Consider the following 19,010-nt stretch of genomic DNA (forward strand, 5'->3'; position numbering starts at 1 on the left):
CTAATTTTCAACACTAATCCTTTTATGGCTTCTGGAGTAGCGTGATACTCACCAGAAAAGCACTTCAACACCCCATCTGGGGTAACAAGCACTATATGAATGCAAACCTTTCTCCCCCTTCTATCCCTCCGCTATCCTTCTCACTCCAAATAACTGACTAATATCCACCACTCAAATTACTTTCATATTTCACCATACTAATTCACCACTAATCCTTTATGGGTTTCCGGAGTAGCGTGCTACTGCCCCCGCCCCCCTAAAAAAGGTGCTTCAACACCCCATCAGGGTTAACAAGCGCTATATAAATACAAACCTTTTTTCCTCTTCTATCCTTCCGAATCCAAATAACTGACTAACCTATCAACCACTTTAATTACTTTCATATTTCACTATACTAATTCAACACTAATCCTTTATGGGTACTGTAGTACCGTGCTACTCGCCGAAAAAGCGCTTCGACGCCTCGTCAGGGGCTAGAAAGCGTTATATAAATGCAATTACAAAACAATACTTGTTGAATAGGTACAAAATGGGCCTTAGTGGTAAATGTTACCTCATGTAAAGTGAGAGAGACACAGCTGTAATGGTGTTCACTTTATATTTTATATATAACTTTGTTATGTTATGACATGTATTTCATGTTCCATGGCATGCGCTATGTATTTCATGTTCTGTGGCATGCGGCCTTCAAACATGTTTATGTTTGAGGGCTCATCCCTCGTTCTGTGCTACTTCAACGAAGTACGCCGGTTTCCAAACAGTCATTGGAAACCTGTGCTTCGTTGAGGATGGACAGACTCCCGTGGAATTGTTGCTATACTGAATAAACCGACTCTGGCACTTCAACCTGACGGCTCATCTTTTCTTTCGCCTGCTACCTTTACATCAGCATACGCAACAGCAGTTCAGCTCTCTTCATACTTTAAAAGTATAGAGGTAGAGAAGGCTGAAATCCATAAGAGGAACCGAGCCTAATCACATAGAAAGTCATCAAAACTTTAGTCATTTAAACATCATGTAAAGATAAGGAAGCACAAAATAAATTAGATTATATCTTGAACGCTTACGTTCTACTTCAATAAATTGGATTACGCCACTGCATTGACATCTGTTAAAAGTAATATTTGTAAACACAAACTGTTCCTCTGGACAAATGCAACGAAAACAATGCCATGAGTGAACAAAAGATGTCAGAGTGTCGTGCAGTATGTATATAGTGAGTATTGTAAGTGGAACCACATTTTTGTTTATGAACCATTCACAAGTTTTTTTTATATAACACTCATAATATAGCCCTTCAAATTGATCTGAGATGGGACACTCAGAAAAAATGAGCCACGGCGAAGTACTGATTTGCACAGTGTTTGGGCAAGTGGGAGAGCCAGGAGTACTTGAACTCAGGTTTCTTGATTGCACGTTTGACATTCAGTCACTTGATGAATAACTCCTTCCTTGTCCCTTGTGGGAGCCGGCCTCGCGGCGTGGTCCTGTTTCCCCGCGCTAAGCCGCACGAGGTCCCATGCACCTCGGGGCTCCTCCATTTTGGACTACACGTCACTCCACGTGACCACCTGTGTGACCCCGCTTCACCCGGCCTCTGTCCCAGCGAGGCCCGACATCAAGGCGCCAACCCTTGGCCCGGGGGACACCACGTGAACCCTTCCCACTCCCGGCGGAGGGCAGTATCGATGGGACCCCCAACTGTTCTCCCACACCTAGGTGTGATCGCCCCACAGCTCTCTGGGGCCTGGCGCCTCTCCTGCTGGGCGTCTGGCCGCTCCCTACCCGGCCTCTCCGCCCCCTCCGGGCGCAAGGGTCCGGACATCAAAGGGCTCCAGTCCTATATCTGGGGCGACCCGACAACAGGACAGTAGTTGTATCCTGGAGTCAAGAGCCCTGCTGATCGGATCGCGGCTGACCCTACGGAAGAAGACTCTGCCTGAAACTACCTGTTGAGCCCTGCTGACGACGTCGCGGCTCCATCGTACTTACAAGACCTTTACGAACCTTTGGGGCCCTGCTGACGCCGTCGCGGTCCGACCTTGTGAACTTGCCATCAGAGCCCAGCTGACCTCGTCGCGGCTCGACCGAAGCGGACCTACCACCGGAGCCCTGCGGACTGTGTCGCGGCTCGACCCAAGCGGAACTACCACCTGAGCCCTGCTGACGCCATCGCGGCTCCCCTCGACCAAGCCGCTCTGAGACAGCATCCAAGGTCTGGCACAGAGCACCCTTTCCCGTACCTGGTTGGTACTGAGACTGTCCCGCTACCCTACTCCCTTCAAAGACATTGAGACTCTTACTGGATCCTTCGATCCCACTGTAAATATTGAACGTACTACTTTTTGATAAAGAACCAAGTCAAGCAACCGATATTGAGTCCTGTGTGGTGGTGTTACTGGGCCTAGTACGATCATAGGAGAAGGACCCCCCCCCCGCAGGGGCTTCTCAGCGGCGCTCGGCTGTACTTGTGCGGTAGGAAGGTGCCCCGGAATAGTCTCCCCGACTCCCCGGTGGTCCTCCCTCCAACATTTGGTGGCCAGCGACGGGATCCGAGCCAGACGCAATCGTACAAGCAAGTAACGCAACCACTACCTGACCAGACGGAAAAAGAGAAAGGGAACCATGGACGGCCAAGAAGCAACCGTGGCCGCAACCTTCCAGCTGGAAAAACTGGAAGAATACACCCACAAAGAACTCAAACAATTCTGCAAAGAAAAAGGGATCGCAACCACAGGATTGGGCACCAAGGAAGAGATCCTGAAAGCCTGGACAGAACCCGAGACCCCTCCACCCCGAGCCGAAGGGACCTCGGCCCGGGACGGAACCCGGCCGACCCCAACCCCGACAGATGGGGGGCGAGCCGACCCAGAAACTAGCCGTTCCCCCGAAGAAATGCGAGAACGGGAGAGGGTCCGGACACACGAAATGGACCTCGCCCGACTCCGGCTGGACGGTGAGCTCCTACTGGCGGAGAAGAAGATAGCCTTGGAGCAACTACGGCTGCAAGAGGAAATCGAGGAAAAGAAACGGCGTCGGGAACTAGAGGAGAGACGGCTAACCCTCGAGCACGAGAGGAGCCTTAAAGAACTTGAACTCAAAGCTAAAACAGGGGAGACCAGCAACCCCGGAACACAGGACGCTCTACCCCTGACCGAGCCCAAGGTTCACATCCCCAAGGATGTCGTCAAAGAGTACTATAAAAATGACGACATCCAGCAATGGTTCCGAGCGTACGAAGTAGCCATGGCCTCCCATCGGGTACCCCGGAAGGATTGGGGTGCCGGCCTATGGGGGAGGTTCCTCAGTGAAGGCCGGGATACCCTGCTGCAACTCCCCGACGCGGTGATGACATCATACGTCCACATGAAGGAAGCCCTACTCACACGCTACGGACTATCCGCCGAGATGTACCGGCAGCGCTTCCGGGACTGCAAGAAGCTCCCCGGTACCACATGGGTCGAATACGTGGACTTCTTCAGCCGAGCGTTGGAAGGATGGATAAAAGGAAGCAAGGTCACCTCATACAATGAACTGTTCGACCTCATTGTCTGGGAGCACCTCGCCAACAACTGCTTTGTTGAACTAAGGCAACACCTCCTGGACAGTAAACTGACCGAGCCCCGGAAGCTCGCCGCCGAAGCAGACCGATGGGTCAACACCCGGGTCCCCCGGAACACAGTGGGGGACTATCCACGGAGTACCACGGGACCCCCCCGCCAGCGAGGCGGAGGAGGGGGGTCCCAACGCAATTGAGAATTCCAGGCCGGGCCGCCCAGAAGCCCGCCACGAGGCCAAGCCACCAACCACACTTCCCCGACCCAGGGCCGAAGGGGAACCCCTATCGCACGGCCTGGGCCACGACCGACAGTGACCTGCTTCGGCTGTCAGCAGACCGGCCACTATGCGAGCGACCCGGCCTGCCCCGTGAACCGACGGAACGGGAACACGGGGCCCCCTTCACGACAAATAGCCGCCGCAGCCCTGGGGGAGGAAGAAGGCGAGGAGGAAAACCACGACGACGGGTCCCCCGAGTGGGAACCAGCTGCCATGTCGCTTGTATGCCTGGGCTCCCGAGAAATGGTGCCCCGAGCCGCCATCCCAAGCAACACCCAGAAGTACCAACAGTGGGTCACCATCAATGGACGACGGGCCGAGGCCCTCTGGGACACTGGGGCCAGTGTGACCGCTGTCCGCTGCCACCTGGTGACCCCCGAACAAATCCTGCCGCATGTCCTCTGCCCTGTCCGGACCGCGGACAACACCGAGAGCATGTGCCGGATGGCCAGGATCCCCTTCGAGTGGGGAGGAGTGTCCGGCACCCTGAAAGTGACTGTCCGCGACGACGCCCCAGTGGACTGCCTCCTGGGGAATGACCTAGAGAGCTCACCCTGGGCCCAGGTAGAACGCCGAGAGCATCTGGGGATGCTAGGACTGCCTGAGTGGGCCTGCGCCACCACCCGGTCCATGACCGCCCAACCAGCCGCTGCCACGGCCCCCGGCAAGCCGGCGGGCCCCGAACTATCACCCTCCTCCGGCAAGGAGGAACCTGACGAGGAGGCCGGGCCTCCTGAACTTTCTCCCGACGAGGCCGCCTCCCTCAGCGAGATCCCCGAGCTGGCCCAGTGGCGCCACGACGGGGGCCCCACCCGCAAACAATTCCAGCTAGAGCAGAAGGCCTGCCCGTCCCTCGAAGGGTCCCGACAGCAAGCGGCCGTCCAGGCTGCGGGGGACCCCACGGGAACCCACTGGGTCTATTGGGACAATGACTTGTTGTATAGCGAGCAGAAAGTCGCCGAACTAGGGGCCGGCCGGGTGCTGGTGGTCCCCCTCCAATTTCGAGAGTTCCTCCTGAACCTGGCACATGACGTACCTCTCGCCGGACACCTCGGGCGGGACAAGACTTACAGCCGCTTAGTGACCCATTTCTATTGGCCCCGAATGAGAAGGGACGTGGACCATCACTGCCGGTCCTGCCCGACCTGCCAAGCTAGCGGGAAGACTGGGGGGCGAGTGAAAGCCCCCCTCCAACCCTTTCCAGCCGTCCACACCCCGTTCGAACGAGTGGGGATCGACATCGTGGGACCCCTCGACCCCCGAACCGCCCTGGGGCACCGCTTCATCCTGGTACTGGTCGACCACGCCACCCGATACCTCGAGGCCATCCCGCTCCGCATTTTGACAGCTCCAGTGGTGGGCCGGGCCCTGATGGGCATCTTCTCCAGGGTGGGGTTCCCCCGAGAAGTGGTGAGCGACAGGGGTACGAACTTTATTTCGAAATACATGAGATCCCTCTGGCAACAATGTGGGGTCACCTATAAGTTCACTACCCCTTACCACCCCCAGGGGAATGGACTGGTCGAGCGGTTCAACAGAACCCTGAAGGGAATGATCAAGGGCCTGGAAGAGCCACTGAGGAGGAGATGGGATGTCCTTCTGCCCTGCCTCTTGTTCGCCTATCGGGAGGTACCACAGAAATCCCTGGGCTTCAGCCCCTTCGAACTGTTATATGGGCACTGTTAGACGGACCGGGAGGGTCGGCCGAGGACAAGGGGAGAGGTCTCCGGGGAGAGCCGTCTCCAGCGATCGTACAGATGCGTAACTTCCCCCCCACAGATATACACCACACAAGGATAGGATTTAACGGTCTTTATAAGCGATTTCTTAAGGTACGATGGAATGGTACAAGGAGGTCTGGACTCAGGGGTCCCCTCGATTCTAGTCTCTTGGTTTGGGAAAGGGGGTAGCGGGACAGTCTGGTTACCAATCTGGTAGCTGAGATGGTCTGATGGATAGCTCACAATCCTCGAGCTCGATGTTCTAGCTTTGGACGGGCCGCGGCAGCGCCAGCAGGTCCCGGTGAAGGTGGTCGTTACACGGTCCGCGGCAGCGCCAGCAGGTCCCGATGAAGGTGGTCGTTACACGGTCCGCGGCAGCGCCAGCAGGTCCCGATGAAGGTGGTCGTTACACGGTCCGCGGCAGCGCCAGCAGGTCCCGACGAGGATGGAGGATGCAGAAGGCCGCGGCAGCGCCAGCAGGCAGGACGATAGTTCACACGGCAGGGCTACGGCAGAGTCCGTCAAGGCTGAGTTCTTCTCGGTGTCTCTCGACTCCAGGATACAACTGCCTTCCTGCTCTGGAGCTGCCCTAGTTATAGGTCTGGCGCCCTTTGATGTCCGGACCCTCGCGCTTGGAGGTCGGAAGGTCCGGGATGAGGGGTCCAGACACCCAGCAGGGGGGTGGAGCCAGCACCCGGGGGAGCTGGAGGGCGATCGGCACCTGGCGGGGGAGAGCCATCGACATCTCTTTCTCCCATTGACCTGCCAAGTGGTCCGTTCACCTCCTGGGTGGATGGTGGTGCCGGGATGTCGGGGCCTGGCCAGGCCCAGGGTTAGGGTCGAGCTGAGGCCACGCGGCCTCGTGGTGCAGTGTCCAAGATGGCGGCTGATCCGGCCGGGGGAGCCGGTAGGGGTTCGGCCCCATGATCCATGGATGTCCGGGGGCAGGAGTTCCGTCGGGAGACGGGGTGCGGGTTGCTCTTGTCGGTAACACCTGGGGTTCCGGGGCTTGGGCCCTGTCATGCGGGGAGGGAGCAAGCCCTTCATATGGCCTGTCCAACATGCGTCCCCCCCAGCTGAAGGCGGGGAGAGTCACCCATCCTCTTGGGGACTCTCCTCGTCGAGGCGGAAAAAGCGTGACAGGCCATCTGCGTTGGCGTGGTCTTGGCCCGGTCGATGTTCCACAGTGAAGTCCATCCCCTGCAGGGAGATGGACCAGCGCAATAGTTTTGGGTTTTCCCCCCGCATCTGCATTAGCCACTGCAGGGGTCGATGATCGGTTTGCACCCGGAAGTGGGTACCGAAGAGGTAGGGCCGGAGCTTTTTGAGGGCCCACACCACTGCGAAGGCCTCCCTCTCGATTGTGCTCCAGCGCTGTTCTCGGGCCAGGAGGCGTCTGCTGATGAAGGCCACCGGCTGGTCAAGACCCTCGGGGTTCAGCTGGGAGAGAACCGCCCCGATGCCGTGGTCGGAGGCGTCCGTTTGCACAATGAATTCCCGACTGTAATCGGGGGCCTGGAGCACAGGGGCAGTGCACAGGGCGGCTTTCAGTTTCTCGAAGGCCGCTTGACAGTCGGGGGTCCAGTTAATCTTCTTCGGGTGGTTTTTGGACGTGAGACCCGTGAGGGGCCCCACAATGCTGCCATAGTCCCTCACGAACCGCCGGTAGTAGCCGGTGAGTCCCAAGAAGTCTCGGACCTTGGTCTGCGTGACTGGGGGTTGCCAGGACTGGATGGCAGCGATTTTGAGTTGCAGAGGGGCCACCAGACCGCTTCCCACCTGGTGTCCGAGGTAGGCCACGGACCCCTGCCCAATTTGGCACTTGCCGGCCTTGATTGTGAGGCCGGCCCGCTGGAGGGCCTGCAGGACCTCTCGGAGGTGGTGGAGGTGGTCGGACCAGTGGCGGCTGTACACAGCGATATCGTCCAGGTAGGCGGCGCTGAACTCTTCGAGCCCCGCCAAGACCTGGTTCACGAGTCGCTGAAAAGTAGCTGGGGCATTCTTCATGCCGAAGGGCATGACTTTGAAGTGGTAGTGGCCATCGGGGGTAGAAAAGGCGGACCGTTCTTGGGCTCGGGATGTGAGACCGATCTGCCAGTAGCCCGCTGTCAGGTCGAAGATGCTGAGGTAGCGGGCAGCCCCCAGGCGGTCGATCAATTTATCCGCTCGGGGGATGGGATGAGCGTCGGTCCTGGTGACAGCATTCAAGCCCCGATAGTCGACGCAGAATCGGAGTTCAGGAGTGGTGCCGGGGGCAGCAGCTTTGGGGACCAGCACGACCGGGTTGGCCCAGGGGCTGTCCGAGGGCTCGATGACCCCGAGCGTGAGCATCTTGGACACTTCCTCTTGGATACAGGCCCGCACCCGATCTGGTACGCGGTATGCCCGGTGTCTGATAGGGGGACTGTCCCCAGTGTCCACGTCGTGCAAGCACCAGGGGGTGACCCCTGGGGTGAGGGAAAACAAGGTAGCAAACTGCAGCAGGAGGTCCCGGCAGCCTTGGCGCTGCTCTGGGGTGAGGGCCTCGGAGAGCCGGACCCCGTCCACGGAACCATCTTTCTCCTGAGTCTTCAGGAGATCAGGGAGAGGCTCGGAGTCTTCTTCCGCCCCACTGTCTGTAGCCATCAGGAGGCTGAGTTCCGAGCGCACAAAGTGGGGTTTGAGTCTGTTGGTGTGGAGGACCCGGAGGGGGTTCCGGGGAGACTCCATATCGATGAGATAGGTGACGGGGCTCTTGCGTTCGACCACTTTGAAGGGCCCCGTCCACTTGTCCTGCAAGGCACATGGTTCGGTGGGGGACATCACCCACACTTGTTGACCAGGTTCGAATTCGACGGAGGAGGCATTTTGATCGTACCATTTTTTCATGTCCTCCTGACTGGCCTCAAGATTCGCTTTTGCCATTTCCCGGAATCGCCGGGTCTGATTGCGTAGTGCCAGGAGGTACTTGAAGACGTCTGGAGGGGTCTTTAGGGGGGCCATCTCCCAACCTTCTTTGACTAGGCTGAGGGGCCCTCGCACAGGGTGCCCGTACAAGAGTTCGAAAGGGCTAAAACCGAGGGACTTCTGGGGAACTTCTCAATAGGCGAAGAGGAGGCACGGAAGTAGTACATCCCACTGGCGACGGAGGGGCTCTTCCAATCCCCCAATCATTCCCTTGAGCGTGCGGTTGAATCGCTCAACTAGTCCGTTTCCTTGAGGATGATAGGGGGTCGTGAATCGGTAGGTGACCCCGCACTGTTGCCAGAGGGACTTCATATATTTCGCAATAAAGTTTGTGCCTCGGTCGCTGACGACTTCTCGGGGGAAGCCCACCCGGGAGAAGATCCCCATTAAGGCCCGGCCGACCACCGGAGCTGTTACAGTTCGCAGGGGCACAGCCTCGGGGTAGCGGGTGGCGTGGTCCACCAGTACCAGGATGAACCGATGTCCTTGTGCTGTGCGGGGGTCCAGGGGCCCCACAATGTCTATTCCCACCCTCTCGAACGGGGTGGTGACAACTGGGAAGGGTTGCAGAGGTGCTTTGAGCTTGCGGCCGCTCTTCCCGCTGGCCTGGCACGTGGGGCAGGACCGGCAGTGGTTGAGGACGTCGTTTCGCATCCTCGGCCAGAAAAAGTGGGTCACCAGGCGACTGTAGGTTTTGTCCTGGCCCAGGTGTCCAGCCAGAGGGACATCGTGGGCCAAATTTAGCAGGAAGTCTCTGAAACGGAGGGGCACCACCAGCACTCGACTGGCCCCTAACTCCGCGATTCTCTGTTCACTGTATAACAGGTCGTTATCCCAATAGACCCAATGGGCTCCGGTGGAGTCCCCTGCGCTCTGGGCGATGGCTTGCTGGCGGAGTCCCTCGAGGGAGGGACAGGTCTTCTGCTCTTGGCGGAACTGTTCCTGGGTGGGCCCCCCTTCTTGACGCCACTGAGCCAGGCCGGGAAGGTCCTGGGGCTGGGCGACCCCTTCGGGGGTTTGCTCTGGGGTGTCGGTATAGTCGGTGTCCTCTACCGGAGCGATCGGGGGAGGAGGTGCAGGCCATTCTGGTTCTTCTGGTCGGGGGATGGCACGGGCGGCCATGGACCGGGTGGTTACGCACGCCCAGTCCGGGAGGCCCAGCATCCCCAGGTGCTCTCTTCTTTCGACGGCGGCCCACGGGGAACTCTCAAGATCATTCCCCAGGAGACAGTCCACGGGGGCATCATCCCGGACCGTCACCTTCAACATGCCGGAGACCCCTCCCCATTCGAAGGGGACGCAGGCCATCCGACATAGACTCTCGGAATTGTCGGCTGAGCGGACGGGGCAGAGAATGTTCGGCAGGATCTGCTCTGGTTTTACCAGGTGACAGCGGACGGCCGTCACACTGGCCCCTGTGTCACGTAGGGCTTCGGCCCGGCGCCCATTAATGTTCACCCACTGGCTATATTTTCTGGTGTTGGCGGGTAGGGGGGCCCGCGGGACCATGTCTTTTCCCCCTAGGCACGCTAGAACCATGGCGGCCGGTTCCCACTCTTGTTGTGCCTGCTCGTATTCTTCTTGTTCTTCGTAGATTTGTTCTCCCCCCAGGGCGGCGGCAGCTACCTGGCGGGGTTTTGGAGTTTGGTTCTGTGGACAGTTCGGGTCATTGGCGTAGTGGCCGACTCGCTGGCATCGGTGACACGTGACGTTGGCTCGGAACCCCGGGCGCATCGGGGGGTTCCCCCGGCTGGCCGGGGGCGGGGTGCTGGCAGTGGGAGCGGCCGGGACGGTGTCTCTCCCTCGCCCCTGGCCTCCTCCTCCTCCTCGGGGACGGTGCTGACCTTGGTTGTTCCGGTTCTGCTCGTGTGGCCCTCTCCTGCCCACTCGGGTGCTTTCCCACCGGTCAGCTTCGGCGGCGAGTTGCCGAGGGTCAGTCAATTTACTGTCGAGGAGGTGCTGCCTGAGCTCGACGAAGCAGTTGTTAGATAGGTGCTCCCACACCATGAGATTAAAAAGTTGCTCGTAGGTCGTTACGTGGCTTCCCTTGATCCAACCCTCGAAGGCTCGGCTGAAATAGTTGACATATTCCACCCAAGTTGTACCCGGGATCCGGGTGCAGTCCCGAAACCTCTGGCGGTACATTTCGGGTGTGAGCCCATATCGGGTGAGGAGGGCAGCCTTCATGTGGTCATAGGATGACATCTGGTGGTCTGGGAGCTGTAGCAGGGCATCGCGGCCTTCGTTGACGAACCTCCCCCATAGGCCGGCTCCCCAGTCACTTCGATCGATCCGGTGGGAGGTCATGGCGATCTCGTAGGCCTTGAACCACTGTTGTATGTCGTCCTCTCGGACATACTCTCGGACGACATCCTTGGGGATGTGGACTTTCTTTTCTGTCGCTCCCGGGGTGCGCGGTCGCTCGGGCACCTCCGGTTCTTTGTTCTGCTTCCGTAGTTCTATTTCTGCCAGTTTGCGCTCGTGTTCGTATGTTAATCTTTTTTCTTCGAGCTCTCTCTGCCTCTGTTTTTCTTCCCGTTCTTCTCGGAGCCGCAGATGTTCTAGGTTCAGTTTTTGCTCGGCTAATTTTAGTTCACCGTCCATTTTGAGTCCTGCCATTTCTAACTCATGTAGTCTGTTTTTTTCTCTTTCTTGGATCTCTTCCTGCGAGAGGCCCGTTCCTCGCTCCTCGGGAGCCGTGGCGTTCCTCTCCGATGCTGCACCGTTTCGGTCTGGGGATCTGGCGGCCCCGGTTTCTGCCCATGACTCAATGGCGTGCTTAAAATCGTCTTTGGTACTCAGGCCGGTGGTAGCAATGCCTAGTTCCATGCAGAATTGTTTCAATTCACGATGGCTGTACTCTTCCAATTTATCCATCTGGAATTTCTCGGTGGATCCGCTCTCTTTGGTTGACATCGTGGTTTTGTCGTGGGGTGAGCTACTCTCTGTACGATTACGCGTTGATTCGGATCGCGCCGCTGGCCACCAATGTTAGACGGACCGGGAGGGTCGGCCGAGGACAAGGGGAGAGGTCTCCGGGGAGAGCCATCTCCAGCGATCGTACAGATGCGTAACTTCCCCCCCACAGATATACACCACACAAGGATAGGATTTAACGGTCTTTATAAGCGATTTCTTAAGGTACGATGGAATGGTACAAGGAGGTCTGGACTCAGGGGTCCCCTCGATTCTAGTCTCTTGGTTTGGGAAAGGGGGTAGCGGGACAGTCTGGTTACCAATCTGGTAGCTGAGATGGTCTGATGGATAGCTCACAATCCTCGAGCTCGATGTTCTAGCTTTGGACGGGCCGCGGCAGCGCCAGCAGGTCCCGGTGAAGGTGGTCGTTACACGGTCCGCGGCAGCGCCAGCAGGTCCCGATGAAGGTGGTCGTTACACGGTCCGCGGCAGCGCCAGCAAGTCCCGATGAAGGTGGTCGTTACACGGTCCGCGGCAGCGCCAGCAGGTCCCGACGAGGATGGAGGATGCAGAAGGCCGCGGCAGCGCCAGCAGGCAGGATGATAGTTCACACGGCAGGGTTACGGCAGCGCCGGTAGTCCGTCAAGGCTGAGTTCTTCTCGGTGTCTCTCGACTCCAGGATACAACTGCCTTCCTGCTCTGGAGCTGCCCTAGTTATAGGTCTGGCGTCCTTTGATGTCCGGACCCTCGCGCTTGGAGGTCGGAAGGTCCGGGATGAGGGGTCCAGACACCCAGCAGGGGGGTGGAGCCAGCGCCCGGGGGAGCTGGAGGGCGATCGGCACCTGGCGGGGGAGAGCCATCGACATCTCTTTCTCCCATTGACCTGCCAAGTGGTCCGTTCACCTCCTGGGTGGATGGTGGTGCCGGGATGTCGGGGCCTGGCCTGGCCCAGGGTTAGGGTCGAGCTGAGGCCACGCGGCCTCGTGGTGCAGTGTCCAAGATGGCGGCTGATCCGGCCGGGGGAGCCGGTAGGGGTTCGGCCCCATGATCCATAGATGTCCGGGGGCAGGAGTTCCGTCGGGAGACGGGGTGCGGGTTGCTCTTGTGGATAACACCTGGGGTTCCGGGGCTTGGGCCCTGTCATGCGGGGAGGGAGCAAGCCCTTCATGTGGCCTGTCCAACAGGCACCCCGTCCAAGGGCCCCTCAGCCTGGTCAAGGAGGGCTGGGAGGCGGCCGTCCAAGATGCCCCCCCCCCGACGTCTACCGGTACCTCCTGACCCTGTGGAACCAGACTCGGAAGTTCCGGGCCCTGGCAGAGGCCAACCTCGAAGCCAGCCAAGAAGACATGAAACGCTGGTATGACGAAAATGCCTCAGCCATCGAGTTCGAGCCGGGCCAGCAAGTCTGGGTCATGTCGCCCGTGGACCCCTGCGCCCTGCAGGACAAGTGGACCGGGCCCTTCAAGGTAGTTGAGAGGAAGAGCCCCGTCACCTACCTGGTCGACATGGAGTCCCCGCGGAACCCCCTCCGGGTCCTGCACGCCAACCTGCTCAAGCCCCACTTTGCCCGAACTGAACTAAGCCTACTGCTGGCTACCGACGATGGGGGCGAAAGTGACTCCGAGCCCCTACCAGACCTCCTGGGGTCCTCGGGCCAAGACGGCTCCGTGGAGGGCGTCCGCCTCTCCGCCACCCTGACTCCAGAACAGCGCCATGACTGCCAGAAGCTGCTGCAACCCTTCGCTGCCCTCTTTTCTCTCACGCCGGGGGTGACCCCCTGGTGCGTCCACGATGTGGACACAGGGGACAGCCCCCCTGTACGACACCGCGCTTACAGGGTACCTGACCGAGTCCGAACATGTATACAGACCGAGGTCGCCAAGATGCTCGCCCTCGGAGTCATCGAGCCTTCCGACAGCCCGTGGGCCAGCCCGGTAGTCCTGGTGCCGAAGGCCGCCGACCCCGGCACGGCCCCCGAACTCAGATTTTGTGTCGACTACCGGGGCCTGAACGCAGTCACCAAGACCGATGCCCACCCCTTGCCACGAGCCGACGAGCTGATCGATCGCCTAGGGGCCGCCCGCTACCTAAGCACCTTTGATCTCACCGCTGGGTACTGGCAGATCAGGCTCACTCCCGGCGCCCAGGAACGCTCCGCCTTTTCCACCCCCGATGGGCACTACCACTTTCGGGTAATGCCCTTTGGTATGAAGAACGCCCCCGCAACCTTTCAGAGACTAGTGAACAAGGTCCTGGCCGGACTAGAAGCCTTCAGCGCGGCCTATCTCGACGACATTGCCGTCTTCAGCGACCACTGGGCCGCGCACTTAGGACACCTTGGGGAGGTCCTGGCCGCTCTCCAAAGAGCCGAGGTCACCATTAAAGCCAGTAAATGCCAGATCGGTCAAGGATCTGTGACCTATCTGGGCCACCAGGTGGGGAGTGGCCAGGTGGCGCCCCTCCAGTTAAAAGTCGACGCCATCCAGGCCTGGGAGCCTCCCGCAACCCAAACCGCTGTCCGGGCCTTCCTAGGTCTCACAGGCTACTACCGACGATTTATCAAGGATTATGGCAGCATTGTGGGCCCCCTTACAGAGCTCACTTCAAAGAAACAGCCCAAGGCGGTGCACTGGACGCCCCGCTGTCAGACCGCTTTTGATGCTCTCAAGGCAGCCATGTGCGCTGCCTCTGTGCTACAGGCCCCTGACTACAGCAAGGAATTTGTAGTCCAGACCGATGCCTCGGAGTACGGAATCGGGGCGGTCCTCTCCCAGGTGGACACCAAGGGCCTCGACCGACCTGTGGCCTTTATCAGCCGCCGACTGCTGCCGCGAGAACAGAGGTGGAGCACCATTGAGGGGGAGGCCTTCGCCGTGGTATGGGCTCTCAAGAAGCTCCGGCCCTACCTGTTCGGCACCCACTTCAAGGTCCAAACTGACCACCGGTCCTTGCGGTGGCTCATGCAAATGCGGGGCGAGAACCCCAAGCTGTTGCGCTGGTCCATCTCGCTGCAAGGGATGGACTTCACTGTGGAACACCGGCCCGGCAACGACCACGCCAATGCTGACGGCCTGTCCCGATTCTTCCGCCTCGGCGAGGAGAACCCCCAAGGAGATGGGTGACTCTCCCTGCCTTCAGCTGGGGGGACCCATGTGGGAGCCGGCCTCGCGGCGTGGTCCTGTTTCCCCGCGCTAAGCCGCACGAGGTCCCATGCACCTAGGGGCTCCTCCATTTTGGACTACACGTCACTCCACGTGACCCCGCTTCACCCGGCCTCTGTCCCAGCGAGGCCCGACATCAAGGCGCCAACCCCTGGCCCGGGGGACACCACGTGAACCCTTCCCACTCCCGGCGGAGGGCAGTATCGATGGGACCCCCAACCGTTCTCCCACACCTAGGTGCGATCGCCCCACAGCTGTCTGGGGCCTGGCGCCTCTCCTGCTGGGCGTCTGGCCGCTCCCTACCCGGCCTCTCCGCCCCCTCCGGGCGCAAGGGTCCGGACATCAAAGGGCTCCAGTCCTATATCTGGGGCGACCCGACAACAGGACAGTAGTTGTATCCTGGAGTCAAGAGCCCTGCTGATCGGATCGCGGCTGACCCTACGGAAGAAGACTCTGCCTGAAACTACCTGTTGAGCCCTGCTGACGACGTCGCGGCTCCATCGTACTTACAAGACCTTTACGAACCTTTGGGGCCCTGCTGACGCCGTCGCGGTCCGACCTTGTGAACTTGCCATCAGAGCCCAGCTGACCTCGTCGCGGCTCGACCGAAGCGGACCTACCACCGGAGCCCTGCGGACTGTGTCGCGGCTTGACCCAAGCGGAACTACCACCTGAGCCCTGCTGACGCCGTCGCGGCTCCCCTCGACCAAGCCGCTCTGAGACAGCATCCAAGGTCTGGCACAGAGCCCCCTTTCCCGTACCTGGTTGGTACTGAGACTGTCCCGCTACCCTACTCCCTTCAAAGACATTGAGACTCTTACTGGATCCTTCGATCCCACTGTAAATATTGAACGTACTACTTTTTGATAAAGAACCAAGTCAAGCAACCGATATTGAGTCCTGTGTGGTGGTGTTACTGGGCCTAGTACGATCATAGGAGAAGGACCCCCCCCTGCAGGGGCTTCTCGGCGGCGCTCGGCTGTACTTGTGCGGTAGGAAGGTGCCCCGGAATAGTCTCCCCGACTCCCCGGTGGTCCTCCCTCCAACATCCCTTTAACTACAAAGGCACAATGCTTTGTGTTCTTCTGTTTCTTGACCTAAATGTTCAGTACTCTACAATTTAGTTCAGTTTGACTCTCTATATGTATAAAGTGCAAGGGCAGCACCTCAAGGACTGAAGTTACATTAACTAACAAAAACAAGCGGTCTGTGGCTTCTTGTAGGTCTTCGGGAAGATACATGAATTGCAGCTCAGCTTGTTTTGCAGACACACAGCAAACAAAAAACACCTGTCAGACATCTGGCGGTTCTGACTTTTAAAACTACACCAGAAATGGAAAAGGGTATTTCATGGGATGATTTGACTCCGCTCTGTTTGGGTTTGCCGTTCCCCACTACACAGGGGCCAAGGCAGATAATTATCCCGATCCAGATGTGAGTCTTGCTTGGCTTGCCCACCTTTACAAATACATTCACAGTTATAAGCGTATAATTAGCACTATGTGCAGTGCAGTTCAGAAGAGCTATATTGATGGAGAGCGAGGAGGGATTAAACAACATGAATGTAAACGGAATACGTAAAGGGTCAGTGAGAGCCTGCACAGATGAGAAGGATGGATGAGAAGTGATGGAGGCAAATCTAGGGGGAGTGTGAATGATAGTTGGCAACAATTGTTGTAGAGCATGGACTGCAGCCCCGATAGCAGCCAACGTGACCCAGGGAATACTCCCAGGGCTCTTCCTGGGCAGGGCAATGGCAATGAGCTTTAAGGAGTGGAAGAGGCTACGCTACTCCATGAACCTACTTAGCAATGAACAATGAAGATGGCTGCCGCAAGCGCATAGGCCGAAGTGTAGGGGCTATAAAGGTATGTGAACAGAGCAGGGAGCCTGCCTATATGACGAGTCTAAGTACTAGCATTAATCCAAACTGGTCAACTTTTACATGTTGTTGATTTCTGGAAGGAATCTTCGCACGTTAAAATATTGCTCACCGCGGTTCAATTGGGGAGATAACTGCAAGAGCTTTTTATAGATTAAAAATGTATCAAGGAGGTTCGAAACAATCGGATAGATTTGATGTTACCCACCTAGTTCAAATAGACATGCTTCCTCTTTGGACCCCCTTTCTCCCCAGGAAAATTTAGCCTTCAAACTTGATGTGATTTTTTTCCAAGCCCAAAGAAATTTAAAGTAATCAATTACAGCTTAACAAAAACATTGTGAGAAGATATCGCAACACATTAACGAAGAAAAAACTTACCTTAAAGAGGATTAGTATTTTAAAGGTATTAATCTTTACTATTTGTGTCATGGTAGGTTTCCAGCATTTCTTTAGTTGTTTCGTAACTTGTAGCGGTAGTAGTTAGCAAGTACTTATGTTTGCTAAGCAACAAATGTCCCTTCATATCTCATATTTTATATACAGTTAAAATGAAACAAATTCTACCTGAGCACATAGTTTCAGATTTTAGTCAAATAATTTTGTACTCGAACAAAAAAAAAATTCTTTCAAAATGTCAACATACTTATTGATTTCATTTTTTGTTTCCTTACACTACTCTGTTACCTCCTTTTTATGTATGTTCAGTATCACTTCATCTGAATCGTCTTTAAAGTTTATCACTCGCTTGCTCTACTCTTTATTTCCTACTTACTGTGTCATTGTATCCTCCATCCAACTGTCTTGCTTTAAAACGATACCTTCTTTGCTGGCCATTGAACTAAAAAGAAACTCAATTTCCTTATGCATTTCCCTTCTAATAAATTATTTATTTTCAAGACAGAAAATCGTGACTACGCTTTACTGTTTTCTAAAACTAATCATCTGTATTGCTTTGATGTTATTGACTTTAAATTGTGGTTTCGTTCCAATTCATATCATAATTTTGATATCTTTATATAGAATACAGAGCTCAAGGTGCTATAAAAAGTAAATAAAATGTAAAAATATCTTGTTCAGAAGGCAGAGAAGTCGATCTTTAATGGGCAGACTTGGTCTAACTCTTTTGTTGATTTTGGCATTCCTTCGGTTTATTGGCCTCTTTTTCACATTTCTCGGTCCTTGCAGTTATGTATGTGTCAAAACCCTTACCTTTCAGCCAGGTGCATATTGGCACCATAAAAGTCCTAGCAAAAGCATCTTAAGAAAGTTGTGTGCGATGGTGCAAAATGTTTTCCTCTGTATTTTCATGTTTTTAGACAGATGCGTGTCTTCTCTTCCAACAACATTTTTGTTGTTTGTTCATATCGATAATCTGATGGACACAGAAAGCGAGAATGAGATGCAAACAGTCCCAGCTAACCACACACAAGGGGCCAGAAGATCGGAATGGGAGTCTGTTTTCTCCATCGTGAAGGCCGAAGTGCCAACTCTGGACTCAGACTCCTCACTGGTAAGGTTGTAGTATTCCCACATCTTTCTTTGCATTCATAGTGTTAATAATGGTTGGCAGTGTTAGATACCTGTGCATTCTAGGGTATAGCAGTCCAGAGATTTGTGGCTCTCCTGTGCTTTCATTTTTAGGTCGCCTCCTACCAGATAGCACATTTGTCTGGCTATGCAAAAGACATATTGGGGACTTTGAGAAAGTTGACCTGGGAATGCATTCCGCCCTTTGCTTGCTATTGGCTTGGTGGTTTCTAACTAATGTTTTCTAGCTTTCCATTTTCTGGCTTTATTTGCTTTAGGCTGTGCAGCTTGAGTTTGTACCTCCCCACATCAAAGCAGTGTTTACAGAATTCTTCCAGAAACTTGTTTTCTGTAATAAAGATGCCTTTAAATCTTGTTATCTCAACGCATTTGCTGGGCATTCAAAGACTGAGGTCCAGTGTAGAGCAGTGTTTTCGTGGGAGCCTGGTGTTTATTTTGCTTTTGGCTGACTTCAAAGTGAGAGCATTTATAGGAAAGAGGAATGCAGCATACTTTCTCCATGGAACCTGCTTGTGCCCTTTTTAATTTTTTTATTTTAGACATAGCCATCTCAAAAGGTATCTCTTTCTGCAGCTTCACAAAACATGAGCAAGTGTTTTTGCAAAATTCCTCTTCTTTGATGAGTCCATTTAATTGGTGAAACTGCCTTTTTAGGAACAAAGTACAAAACTGCATTTAAGTCTCAGCATCCGCCTAACATTTGGTGATCTTGGGCAATTTACACTGTTTATGGCCCATTTACTGTCAAGTAGAGGATAAGATCTTTTCACAGGAAAGAGCCTGCCACATTGTAACACAATTTAACAATGCTTGGTTTTCACTTTCATGTGTAAAGCATATGCTTCATGTATGACATCTGTGGCAACTGGTTTTGGAGAGTTGGATACTTTTGAAGGCACTTTTTATGAACATTTTTGTGTTTATGTTTAGCTACACAATAATTATGTATTTGTCTGTAACTGTGCCTTTTTTAGAACAAAGCAAAACTAAGTGTTT

The 19,010-nt window shown here is 55.7% G+C and overlaps 1 protein-coding gene across 1 annotated transcript in view; it reads left to right on the top strand.

Moving 5' to 3' along the window:
* DNAAF8 (dynein axonemal assembly factor 8) overlaps positions 1–19,010 on the top strand; it is an 816,395-nt gene that overhangs the window by 1,054 nt on the left and 796,331 nt on the right. Inside the window, exon 2 of the mRNA XM_085628378.1 lies at positions 17,783–17,976. Coding sequence (XP_085484504.1) covers positions 17,842–17,976 — 135 coding nt within the window. The 5' untranslated portion in view covers positions 17,783–17,841. The remainder of the gene's footprint in view (positions 1–17,782; positions 17,977–19,010) is intronic.

Source organism: Triturus cristatus, chromosome 10, assembly GCF_964204655.1.
Source record: "Triturus cristatus chromosome 10, aTriCri1.1, whole genome shotgun sequence".
NCBI lineage: Eukaryota > Metazoa > Chordata > Amphibia > Caudata > Salamandridae > Triturus > Triturus cristatus.